The sequence below is a fragment of the Paramormyrops kingsleyae genome, chromosome 13 (assembly GCF_048594095.1).
Source record: "Paramormyrops kingsleyae isolate MSU_618 chromosome 13, PKINGS_0.4, whole genome shotgun sequence".
In the NCBI taxonomy this organism is placed as follows: domain Eukaryota; kingdom Metazoa; phylum Chordata; class Actinopteri; order Osteoglossiformes; family Mormyridae; genus Paramormyrops; species Paramormyrops kingsleyae.
The window spans coordinates 11426172-11439898 of NC_132809.1; the positions used below are offsets into that span (position 1 = coordinate 11426172).

General features: G+C 42.6%; 1 protein-coding gene across 5 annotated transcripts; it reads left to right on the plus strand.

The window, feature by feature from the left end:
* The first annotated feature begins 282 nt into the window (after positions 1-282).
* tnnt3a (troponin T type 3a (skeletal, fast)) lies at positions 283-13689 on the plus strand. Of its 5 annotated transcripts, none has more exons than XM_023842193.1 (13): positions 283-419; positions 3375-3407; positions 3686-3699; positions 4732-4746; positions 7963-7981; positions 8450-8495; positions 8643-8759; positions 8866-8943; positions 9033-9146; positions 9386-9498; positions 9657-9747; positions 10230-10270; positions 12986-13689. In XM_023842193.1, the coding sequence occupies exons 1-13, from the start codon at positions 298-300 to the stop codon at positions 13020-13022; spliced, it is 840 nt and encodes a 279-aa protein (XP_023697961.1). In that variant the 5' UTR covers positions 283-297; the 3' UTR covers positions 13023-13689. The 5 variants fall into 5 exon arrangements, with proteins under 5 accessions (XP_023697961.1, XP_023697960.1, XP_023697963.1 ...); XM_023842192.1 differs by lacking the exon at positions 10230-10270 and adding an exon at positions 11027-11067; XM_023842195.1 differs by lacking the exon at positions 4732-4746.
* Positions 13690-13727: the final 38 nt, after the last annotated feature.

Genomic DNA, 13727 nt, shown 5'->3' on the forward strand with positions numbered 1-13727 from the left:
CGCATCTTATGTTGACTGGACTTTGTGACGACAATCTTCCCGAGGAGATTTACTAGGGGTATGCTAGGAGTATACTAGGAGTATACTAGCCTCTTCACCTGTCCATTACATGTCGCCACGACTCACAGGTCATTAATTCATTTTGCTTGCCTAGTTCGATGGCAAATATAGCACAAGAAACCTTGGCAGCTCCTCTCCAAAGTTGTGCCTCCCTGCCCTGCATCATCGGTCTATCTCCTTATTCAGCGCCTGGGCCAAGACGTCACTGACCCCTTGACCCTGACGCGCCATCGACCAATGAGCGATCTCATTGGATCAGATATCACTATAACAGGAGGACTTAACCCGACAGGGAGGTTTGCAGAACCTGACGGCCAGTCTCCGCCAAGTGGAAAATCACTTCCTTCAGCTCTTTTCAGGTAAGTCAATGTGGGTCAGGGCTGCCTGTGTTATGTGAAGGTACTGAGAACCTGTGGCCTGCATAAAATATAGAAAACACATGCAGATGAGTGGCTCTGGGATCTCAGGTGTTAAGGTGGGGGCTGATGACATCACCACCCTCCCAAATGCAGCTAGTGCACTCTTAAAGAAATAGACTTACATTCGCAAGGTCCACTATTCAAATGTTTTGTACCCTTGAATGACAAAACAACATTTTAAGTTTAAAAGATGCAAGCCATTACTTGGAATGAAGGTTTCTTCTTGCTAAGTGTTTCAGTAATAGACAGAGAGTGGTATAAATCAGGAAAGGATACTATTAGTGGTTATCTGGGCCTGGGATTGCTTCCATTTTGACTGATGGCAGTGTGACTAACTTTCTCCATGGGTACCACCCACTAGAGGGAAGACCATGGCCGGTACAAGCTTCATTCAAATCAGAGCATGTATTTCATATGTTCTGACGACACATCTGTGTGGGGGAAGAGGCTTGTCAGGAACATATACAAGCATGGTCAGCATATTCTAGGATGCAGCTATGGAAGCTCGTGTTTCACATCTCCCTACGCAGTGTAGTTGCCCTCAGACAAAGATGCCCCACTCTCTCTGGACATGGTATTTTTAAGCCTTGGATTTGCAGCAATGTACCAATGTGCACAATGACAACGAAGGCTTAGCGGGAAGCAGGGGTGACTATAACGGAGGTTAGGACAATGCTCCTGTGGTTTAGCTGCCAGATGCCTTACTAATACTAATGCTCTGTGGTAGCGTCAGTGAGCTGCCGTCTGATCGCTGGTGACAGGGTGGGCCATCGTTTCCGTCGGAGATACAGAGGGTCCCCTTTCCTTCACTTTTAATAGGCGAATTGGCCACGCCCTCCCACCTATATAACACAGGAAGACACGACAGTTAGTATGATGGCTACAACACACTGTAACCTGGAGGAGGCTGCTCCAAGGGTGTTTCTAGACATGCGTACTTGACCGTACTTGTGTTCTCATCCCGTTTTACATCATCCTCCATTGCCGAAGACCAGTTCCAATACTAACAGAAGTACACAAGGACAGTAAAAATCCCAGGATATCATTCTTGCCCTGCGCCAAACGTCACGGATGCATCGATTGCATCCTCGCCAAACGAGACCAATCTCATGATTCATTGCACCCCAAGGTTGAGCTCGGGAGGCAAGTTAGCAAGACCAGTTTTACCAAAACCACAAGCAGGATCTTTGCGTTCTTGGTATTGAGAAGAACCCAAGTCTGGGTCTGGACTGACCAGCTGGTCAGGAGGGCATCATCCTGGGGGACCAATGGATTTGTGGGGACCCCCCCCCCCCCCCTTCCTCAGCAAAAGTTATCATAGGCGACCGTCCCCCCCTATTGGACAATTTATCGTGGGGGCCCTCAAAATCCAGGCCGGCGTTTTAACCCCAGAGCCCCGGTGTACTTATCCTTTGGCAATGTACTTAACCAGCAGAATATCCAAGTGAATACATTTGTGACACCCAACACACCATTTTGGATACAAATATCAACCTATATGCGAGTTATTAGTCAAACAAAAGCCAGGAATAGAAATTCTCCCAGCCTCATCCACCCCAATCAAGCACCACGTGACATATTTACATTTATTTTGCTCCCAAATGAAAAAGTCAATTACTCATCGGAAAGATGTGTCCTCTTTGTGAATCATGTCCAGCTATGGAGGGATGGGTTGGGGGGGGGGGGGGGGGGGTGTGAAATCCAAGGGGACGAAAACGAGCTGAGAGTGAGAAATATGACACTGCACTATTTGCAAAGGTTATGTGCAGCTGTCTCAGATGGAATACCAAGGAAGTGAAAAATCGCCCCATAGTCAAGGTTACTGTTGCATTTCTCTGTTTTATATGTCTCTAATTAATACAATTAAGCAATGGAAGTAAATACAGAGAGTGTTTCACATAATTGTGACAAACAGAAATAATAAAATATTGATTAGCTCAGTTTTGCTAAAAGAACAACAACATGGGAACTTATATGTATAGTTCAGGAGTTTCAGGAACCCTATAAAGAAAATCAACCAAAATACCAAGTGAAATTCAGGATCCGCTGAACCTGACCCCTGAGCTCTGCTTTGGAATGAAGGAGATGCATGTTTATATGCCTTACTTAACATCTGTATATAAGTACTAAAAGAGTATTGAATTTCAGTTGACTTTTTCATGTCTAATAATAAAACGAAGTCACTCTCGTTACACATACCATTCACATTTAAATATAAATTTTCCACAATGAGAACTAGTCATCAATGAAGCACCGCTTCTCCTTGAAGCTGGAATCTAATCCTGGTAGTTTCTAACTGGAACACTTTGTAAATCAGTAATTTTCCTTACAAAAATATTAATGCACTAAAGGGAACACAAAGAGTAAACAAAGTATATAGAACAAATTGTATCATGACCAGATGCATAGTGTTAATTCAAGGAATATGAATCATATTTATGTTACTAGGATGATTAATAACTACATTCCAAGGGTCACTAGCCTTGTCAATCTCCCTTGAATTGCCTATCGTAGTCTTCATGTCATACACACGCACACACATGCACACACACAAACACACACGTTGGCACACCTTTATATTCCATTCATTTCTATGGGAAAAACCCTAACCCCATTCACCTTAACCATAAGTAACCAAACAAAATACAGGTCTTTTGGCATTTTTACTTTTATGATTGCATTGACAGATTTTTATAAAACTGAGGTTATCTAAATGGGGACCTGAAAAAGATCTATGAAAACACACACACTTACACACAGACACAAACATTAACCTATCAGGACTAAAACGGGAGGGGCTTTGGGACTGGGGTTGTAGTCAGCTATAAATGGGAAGTGAGTGGAGCACCTTGGAGTCGCACTGAAGCTGCTTCTCTCCTCCACATCTCCTCCCAGGTCCCCTCTCACCATGTCTGACACCGAGGACGTGTAAGTATCCGTACTTTCTCGTTTCCCATTTCCTCTCCCATCTGTTATTTTCCCCATTCTGTTAAAATTTTCCCCATTCTGCACAAAATAGCCACGTCTTCATGAATTCAGCATTTATACATAAATACATATAAATACATGATCACTCCTCATGTACGTGTGATGCTCGTAACTAATGTCTTTGGCTCACCTTCGGAAAGTGCTGGTCTAACAGCCTCCCCTGTGAGGCTTTAGGGACCACATGTGGGACTGACTTTTTCCCTGTGTATTTTTTTCAGTGATCAATACGAGGGTAAGTGGCTGTTTCTCTACCTCTGAGTCACCATTTAAACAGTAATAAATTCCTTATTACCTTTGTTATTACTATGATCCCTGTTTGTGTTTTCTAATATATTCCATTAGAAGAGCAACATTACCAGCCTGATTATTATTATTATTATTATTAGCAGTAGTAGTAATATTTTTAGTATTATGGTCATGTCATTCCTGCCAGCTTACAGCATAGTCTCTATATAGAGATGATGGATGTATATTTAAGCAATTAAGTAGCGTATGTTTAATTGTTTAAGGGCGTGGAGTATAGTGGAGTATTAAGTGTAAGATGTTTTTGAGACCTTTTCATGTGCCGTAATGATGTCGGAGTCAGAAGGTTTCCAGCACTGCGTTCAGACCTCATGGTGCTTCTGGTATTGCAGAACCATCTCCTCGAAAAGCCTAGTTTTAGTGGTCTGAGTATATGCGTGAGTGACATAATCTGTCCACAGCCTATCCCACTGTAGTAATAAGGAAAACTTGCATCTGGCCCCTAGCAGTGGTGATTAATACTGGAGTTTACTGGAGATGATAAGCAGGAGCGCTGGGGATGTGTGCATGGTGTGATAGGAGAATGCTGCATTGCTAGATGGTGACCAAAATGATCACCGCACAAAGGAACATTAGCCAATGAGCCAAGGAATTCTTACAGCTGTTTTCATGTTCCTTTGAAAAGTATCCCGTGTTTGAATGCATAATTCAAACAGGCCTAGTCACTCACCAGCTCTATGTGTTGAATGTGCAACAATGCTTTTGGTCGGTTTCTATAAATGTGCCAGAGGTAGATTGTTCAGTTGCAGAAAATAAATACTGAAACCAAGATTTTGTTTCAACCAACCAGTTGAGTATAAGGAGTCAGAGTCACAGAGAACACAACTGGTTGGTTGAAGCAAAATCTTGTTCTGGATTTCTGCTTTCTGGACCTGAAGTATCTACCTCTGAAATCTGTCACAATTCAGGCTTGTGACCTTCTTTAATTCCATTGTTTTATTGCTTTTTTGGGAAAATGAAGAATACGAAGGGGAAGGTAAAAAGAACAAATTAAAAATTCAATCTTTACCTTATTCAATACTAATTTGTTACCATTTTCACTAGTTTGCTTGCTTTTGTCATTGGATTATCATTTACTTTTGGCATGGTAGACACAAACTCACCAATACCTGTCGTCTTTATTATAGCTTGCTGTGTCAGTGGTATTAGCTAGTATCGAGGACTGAGATTTGTTGTATATATAATGCAAGGAGAAAGAAACATTTCATTAAGTATCTGACGATCCATTCTGCAGATAAAAGCCATACGACGTAAGGAATGCTGAATCTTAATGCCGGCTTATCTCTTTATTTAGTCAATTTCACAAAAGCAACCCAACATCTTACATTTAAAAACAAGCTATGATACTCTGTAGGCCTTGCTCTCTATATCAGCGATTAATGAAAGATTTCCAAGGCAAAAAAATAAAAAAATATATATATATATTCCGCTTCTTGATGCTCTAGTTCCCTCCACTTTGTAACAAACACCTCGGATTATGGTGATGATGACTGTCCCTCACTTGGTGAACCAGACCAGCTCCATCAAAACTACGACATGCCCTCACCCTTTCTGACCGGAGAGTAACCCTCTCGACATACCAACTAGCAGAGTCATAAGCATGCTCTAGTTTCCACTGCCTTCTTGCCCCCCCCCCAGTGGGGCAGAGTGGGTGAGGCTCACACAGACCTAAGTCTGAGAAACCAGTTGATACTACAGGCTGGTCAGGTTAGTCGAAGCTCAAGACACACATCTTTTAATTACGCTCATCTCTGAGTTATTTTTCTAATCTCTTCAGTTTTAATCTCTTTAAGATGAGTCAGAGTGGCTTCTAAGTGACAAAAAATATTAATGACCATTAATTCAGAAGGAAAATTTTAACTTCAGATGATGCAGAAATTCCTTCTATTGCATGTAACAGGTTCAGCCCAAGTGCCCCCAGTACTTAACCCCCGTTTGTTTTATGGTCAGACTCTTTCCTTGTTATTTTCTTGCACCTACTCGTCTTGAAGAGGACCCCACTAATCCGTCACCGTCTCGTCTCCTTTTAATCCAGCAACCTTTATCGGCTCTGATGCCACTTACTTTTTCTTGCACTCTATATCCTTTCGCCAAAAACTGTGCTTTGCTTCTACTGCTTGATGCATGCCATACATCAGTAGACAAGGATGTGGTAGCAGTAGAGGTAGCACCAGAGGTGGCCAATGAGCCAGAACCAGAACCAGAGCCAGTGGAAAAGGTGCATGAAGAGATGTATGAGCAAGGTATGTGGAATGCATATTCATTCATCCTTCCAAAACTCTACTTCACCTGACATGGGGAGATAAAACAGAGCAGTGTTTCTCAACTCAGTCCTCGGGCACCCCAGACAGTCCACATTTTTGCTACCACCCAGTTCCCAACACACCTGTACCAGGTATTTGGTGTTCTTGATTGGCTGAGAGCTGAGAGGGAGCAAAATTGTGAACTGTCTGGGGTCCCTGAGAACTGGATTGAGAAACACTAAAATACAGAACATTTGTCACACCATCCATACAGGCAGAGTAATAAACGGGTCAAGGAACTGTGCAAACCCCAGGCCAAAATGAAATCTGCAACTGCAATGGAGGCACTTCCTCTTCATAACTGACCACTGTGAAGAAAATACAGTCTTTCTATATTGTATAAATGCCCCTGCCTAGCAGACAGGTACCTTCCCATAAACCTGATTTCTTCAGAGCCTAATCACTGCTGGCTGAGGCTCTTCCCATGCTTTACTTCTGCAGTCGCACCTGAAAATCCTCAAAGCCATGTCCACCTGCCATAATGTCCACCTGCAGTAATGTCCACCTGCAGTAATGTCCACCTGCAATAATGTCCACCTGCCGTAATGTCCACCTGCAGTAATGTCCACCTGCAGTAAGTCCACCTGCAGTAATGCCCACCTGCAATACCCATCTGTAAACCCAGAGCAGTTCTTTGCTGATAATAATGCTCATTTTGAAATGGCAGGAATAATATTGGAATATTGGAATAATTCCAATTATTGGAATAATTCTAAAACATTTGATGCAAATTTTCTCTTTTAATCTGCTTTGCTTTTGTCCCACTTTTTGCAATTCAATCGGCAATAGCCAACCAAGCTCTGCTTACAGAGGCTCAGTTAAAACGGCAAACGTGCAAGCAGCTGAGCCGAAGGGCCATATCACTGGAACTAATCTTGTGTAATTTGCCTTCACTTTCCACACTTGCACATGCCAGAGGCTTATGAGGAGAAAGATATGTTGAGAAATCTTTTGCATTCATGGTTGTGATGTGGGTGGAGGGATTCCACAGCGTCAGCTGTTACGGGCCCCCGTAGTGGGTCTCGCTCCTGCGAAAAATGTGGATGCATCGCAACTCTTCCAGACAAATCTATGTGCCCCACCCAAATAAATATATTCCATGTATGCAAGCAGAAACCAGATCCTTTATCCCTCCCAATGACAAACAAAAGCTAATCCTAAATAAATGAATGAATATGAAACACTCAGCTGTGCTTTGCTGTGCCGCAAATACTCTGCTTATCTATGCTGTGCTCTTCTCTTCCGCATGATGTGTGCCGAACCAGTCGAGGAGGGAGAGCAAGATGGTACTCCGGAACGCTGTTTTCGTTGGGTTGCTGTCTTGCTTGTGTCTTTGGGGGTGATGGTCTTTCCACTCAAAAAAAATATATCGAGGCACATAAACTACAGCACACACCTATTTCAGTGGATGTCTGAGTATAGCGGATATTTTGTTTTCTTTTCCTCGTGTTGCTCTTTTACAGTCCAGCTTTTAAAAGGACTTGATCTAATTTGGCAATTGACTTTTGACTAGTTAGGAGTTTAAACTTAGAATAGAAATCTTTAGAAATGGAACATTAAATATTTATATAATAATAAACATTATTTCAGTGACCTTATGGGTCCTTAAAAGGCACATTTTGAAATAATTGTTATGACTTTGCGTTTTGTAGCATTAACATTAACGAATCTACATTAACAACTTTTAATCGATGTATGACTTAAATGTGGATTACATTTAAAACCTGTTTTCAGTGTTGCTATGTGTCACTGTGTAATTAAAATATCATCGATGGTGGTATTTACATTCTCTTGTGTCGACCCCAGACTGCTGACAACCAAATGTTTCTTCGTCTCTGTTAAATCTGCTTATTTCTAACTATTTTTTAAAATTTTACTTTAATCATCAGATGAGAAGCCAAAGTTCAAGTAAGTTGCCTTTCCAATGACCTTGAACTATTTGAGATTCATGTTATGTCTGAGTGTATGTCCCTTTTGCTCAGGAAATACTGTACCAGAGGTGGAAATTTCCCACCCAGAAAGTAAAAATCCAGACCAAGATTTTGTTTCAACCAACCAGTTAAGTATAAAGCAAGGGTCTCCAAAGACAATTGTGGAGAGCGACTATCTGGTAGGTTTACTATCCTACCTGGATTCTGATGAACCACACCTGATCCTGGTATTTAACTGAGTTTGAGACCCGTGGTACAAAGACTCACAGTCTACTCAATTGGTTGGTTGAAACAGCTTGGTCTGGATTTTTACTTAATGGACCTGAAATTTCCACCTCTGGGAAATTGCAAATGCACCATGTTTGTTTTCATTTAAGTTTTTGAAGTACAGAGACATAATGGTTTGCCTTTAAATCACTGATTTGACTTCATGGATTCTCTGTAGGCCAAGTGCACCTAAGATCCCAGATGGGGAAAAAGTAGACTTTGATGTGAGTAACTCTACGTGTAACATTCCCTTTCCCTTCTACAGTCTTTTGTTCCTTTCCAGTGTTCTACAGTGCAATCAAAGGAAGGCTATTCTGTCAAGTGAGTCTGACCTAATGTAACACGTGTTCCTGCAACATTCTGGTCTGCAGGACATCCAGAAGAAACGTCAGAACAAGGACCTCATTGAGCTGCAGGCCCTAATCGATGCTCACTTTGAACACAGGAAAAAGGAGGAGGAGGAGCTGATAGCACTAAAAGACAGAATTGTGAGCGGCACGTCTGATTAAGTTCACCATCTTTTATAAAGTGATCATCCCCCCCTGGTGGTTAGAAATGGTAACACACTTGACGCATGCCTCTCTGTGTCCGCAGGAGAAGCGTAGATCTGAAAGGGCGGAGGAAGTGAGGGTCAGAACTGAGAAGGACAGGGAGCGCCAGGCCAGGCGTGAGGTGGGCATTAGGTGCCACTAAGGTCAGCATGGTGAGAACCCCCCTTTCTAACTAACCCTAACGGTACTTGGTTCCATTTCCCATTACAGGAGGAGAGGCTGAAGAGAGAGGAAGCAGAAGTCAGGAAGAAAGCAGATGAGGATGCCAAGAAAAAGTCAGCCCTGTCAAACATAGGTTCATCCTACAGCAGCTTTTTGCAGAAGGTGATACCCACAGCATAGTGTCTAAGCCAAAGGATTTGAAATTCAGAATGCTTAAACAAGACTAACTAAATGCTCCATCTTCAGACGACACTCTTCATGCTTTAGAAAGTGCCTAAGCTAAATGCTATTTAAAGATTAATCACAAAGCAACAATACATCAACTGAAAGGCAATGTTCCATGACCTCTATCTATCTGACGGAGGCATGAGGGCCGTGTTTGTCTGCTGTTGCTCATACAGGCTGACCAGAAGAGAGGCGGGAAGAAGCAGACGGAGAGAGAAAAGAAGAAGAAAATTCTGGCAGAGAGACGCAAGCCTCTCAACATTGACCACTTGAGTGAAGACAAACTGAGGTACGTGGTCTTTTGCTCACTGAGTAACACCTAGTGCACCTAGAAATCAGTGGCTTATGGGATGCAAATCATGTGCGATGAAATCTAGAAGATAGTGATAGTGATTATGAGATTAGTGACTATGTGGACTGATATGCATCCCCCATGCACCATTACAGGGACAAGGCCAAGGAACTGTGGGATTGGATGCAGACCCTCGAGTCTGATAAGTTTGACCATATGGAGAAGCTGAAGAGGCAGAAGTATGAGGTGAGTCTTTCTCTGGGAATCATATTAGGATGAGTTTGGAGTAGGTCATTGCTCCTGTGAAATGCCATGCTGTACTAGTACCATTTTAAAAACATCGTAGACCTTCTTTCCAATGCATTTATTCATCAATTCTTCATTCTTGGCATAAAAATGAAGCTGACAGGGGGAGTATTTGCTTTTTGCGAAGACACAAGACTGAAAAGACACCTGTCTGTAACAAGGCACTTGCATCAACATCACCTTTTCATAGGATGTCTTATGGTAATCTGAAGAAAAACAATATATCTCTTCTAGTGTTTCCCGACCTGGTCTTCGGGGACCCGCAGACAGTCCACATTTTTGGTCCCTCCCAGCTGAGCAAAAAGTAGACTGCCAGGCAGGGAGCAAAAAAAAATTTCCACTGAGACAGTAATGCTTATTATCCAAGAGGTGATCCTTGTCACACCCAGACATGAATGCAGATATACTTTGATCCTCCCCAGGTCACAACACTACGTAAGAGAGTGGAGGAACTGAGTAAATTGTAAGTAATGCAGCATAAGTGTTAAAGGCACAGCGCTCGGCCCGGAGCACATGGTCTGTCTGCATGGGAAGCACTGAGGGGCTCAAGGCAGCGGGGCAACAGGTCACCATCTGCAGACAGGTCAAGGTCCACAAAGGAGATGACTAACAGGAAGGCTTTTTGCAAACCTGCTGGCAAATCCGAAACTTGGTTATTTCAGATGAAGAAATGTTCTGATATTGGGGAGAATTTTTTGCTAAAATTAGAAAATCAAAATTCGATACTTCCACACTTCAAAAGAACCTTCCCAGTCTCCTTTTTCAATTGTTCCTTACTTACATAAACTGAACTGTAAGATCTGTTGGCCCAAATGCTATAAGGCCTCTCGAAGGTAAGTGAGTGCTTCTGGGTCAACCAAGCATCTACTCTAAGCTTTCTGCCTAGCCGCATTCTCTAACTGTGGTACAGTCAGGACGTTCCCTCATCACTTCTGCTTCCTTCTCTTCAATGAGGTAGAAATTTTCAACTTTAACACCCTCCCTATGTCCAGCTTCCAAGGTCCGGCGAGTTTAAGTCCTCTGAGCCAAAAGATACCGTTGAGTTTCCGTAAACACCACAAGGGTCGTCACAGTAAGGAGTGTGTGTGGCTCGGTGTTTGTTTTCTTCCTCAGTCTACAGGCAGCTTCCCACTACTGGTCCTGCTACTGGTGAGAGTCAGGCTTTGACAAGGTAACCCATCCTGCTCACCTTTTAAAAGTGCTCATGTGTCATTTTCAGGTCATCTCTCTCAGAAACCGCATTGACGAGCTGCAGAAGCAGTAAGTACAGTCTGCCGCACCACCCTTCCTCTCCACAGGCACCGGCACAGCCACCTATGTATCTCCTGCCTGTGGAGGGCCTTCACTTTACTTACAGCATCACAATTCTACAAAGATGCAACCCCAACTTAACTAAAGAAAGTCACATCTCTTGACAAAAGTGTCACCAAATTCACTTGGACTTTGAAAACACTCTGAAAATCTGACCAGAAACGTGAAGGCCATCTTCGTGAAACGACAGTCCGATTTCATTTAGACAAATATGACTACCACCTGGACATGAAACCCTTGTGGATTACAAAATGTAGCATGTGGATTACAATGTAACATGTAACAGACCATACAAAGCCTATGCGCTGGTCTGCAAAAAAACACAAGCATAAAATACCACAATCAGATTAGACAGTTAAAGGAAATTTTTTCCTTTAATATCTTCTCCATATATAAATATTATGTCGAACCACAGATACACATTTGCAACACTATGTATGATCAACAAGTCTCGTTTTTGATATAAATTAGGTTGAAGAATTTGACTATGGTCGAATATGTATTGGGTGACAGACCAATAAAGTGAACATTCTATATATCCAATAGCTGAATATATGCAGTGGCTCTTTAAAACATGACCATCTGATTAACACATTTTTTTGCACAAATACTTTCAAGAGAGCCTCCATGCACCAAGGTCTGTGCTACTTTTTTTGTTAAACTTCCCATGAGAAAGAAAAGGCATGAATGCTCACGGCCTTGGCGTGTTTCCTTCAGCTACACGCACGAAACAACTTTGTCTTTTTTGTTAAACTGCTATGTTAAAATGGGATGGTAAGTACTGCATGATAGAAGCCGCACCCAGCGTGACACTGGTCACCTTGCAGGTACAGTCTCCTGTAGTGTGCGATCTGGTGTGGAATGACTTCAGCTCATGGGACCAGGTGCATGATTTAACACCAGACAGTGATTTTTGCTATGCGAGATCTTCGAGTGAATTCAAATCAATTTGTAATAGGATTTCATACTTCAAACATTAGCTAAACTACTTTATAATCATTAAAGTACAAAACAACTTCATGTAACTATGCTCAAGCATCAGTAAAAATGCTAAGTACTTACACAATCAGAAATGACAACTATACATTTAAAAAATTGAATTCACCCACCACAGACATTATTTTTGCACATTTCTTTAAAAACTGATAACTTAAACAGGTATGCCACACTGTGGGTTACCCCACTTAAGTTAGTCATAGTCCTAATTATTTCTGATTAATCACTGTTCTGCCTTCACCTCCAGCTTTGTGAAGGGTACATATCTCTGGAACTTCATCTTGTTGATCCATTGCCAAAACGGCATGCAAGAATCGAGCATCACAGGGTCACTGCATCAGGAAGCTGGTCTGGCCTGTGACCATAACCCTGAGGCTGTACTCTAAGGAGGAAGTGTGACATTTAACCATTATATCACTGGCAATAACAAATCACAGCCACAGGGTTATGGTTTTACAGATGCTGAAAAAATTATCATAAGCATGACTGTGATCCTGTAATTAGGAATGCGGTTATAGCGGGCGTGTTATTCATACCCTAGGTGACCTGTATCTTTGTTCCATATAATAATAAAATACCCCACTGAATCTCCAGCTAGTTTATGCCCCTACAAAGCTGAAGAGTGACAAGGTTTGCACAAGGCAACATGATGCCATTCTAACAGCACCATCGCTTAAATTCACCCTGTAAGTTAGAGTCTCACATACTTGCCTACGTAGCTGTCTAATGTAGCTGCCTCTTTGTCTGAGGGAGAGACAGTCACATGCAGCTGCCTCTGCATCTCAGGCAGACAGAGTCTCATGTAGCTGCCTCAGCATCTAAGGCAGAGTGAGTCTCATGTAGCTGCCTCTGCATCTCTGCCACATTACAGCAGCAAGAAGGGAGCCGCCGCCCGCCGCAGGAAGTAAAGAACCCCCCTGTGAGGCCCCACACCCAGCATGCCCCTCTCTTGTGGCCCGGACCATGGACCGCTCCTATAGGGGACCCCCTACTGCCACAGCAATCCAGACCACACCTACACAATCGGCACAAACACGACACACACTCCAAGTCTTCCCGCACGGTAAAAAAGCTTTTTGCTGCTGTTATAGAAATAGCTCCCACTGTGCCCCGACTGTGCCCACTCACTCTGGACTGCTGTCTGGTTAAAAGTATTTTTTTTTTGTAAATAAAGCATAACCCTTCAACAAAGTCTGTATGTCTGTTTGCCCATAAGCAGGTGTGCAATTTTTGCTCAGAAGATGGCACCCCCCCTCAGAAGTTAGCATGGTGGGGGGAAGGGGGGCTTGCTAGCCGTTACATTTGCCTTAGAAGATGGCACCCTATGTCCGCCTATGTCGCCTAATGGGTTGACCAGCCCTGCTCGGATTAAGTGATTATTGTAATGCATATGATCGGCCACATGGCTTTCAATGGGTCTGCATTTGATACCAGATTCAGTGACACCAAACAAAAATGTGCCAACTCAACATGCCAATGTGAAGGTGCTGATGATAACACCAGGCACTATTTCCAGGACCGGTATAAGAAATTAAAATTGAGGCTAGTTTATTAAAAAAAAAAAAAAAAAAAAAAGCCAGATAAGATTTTCACTAGGGCACAATGTTTCAATT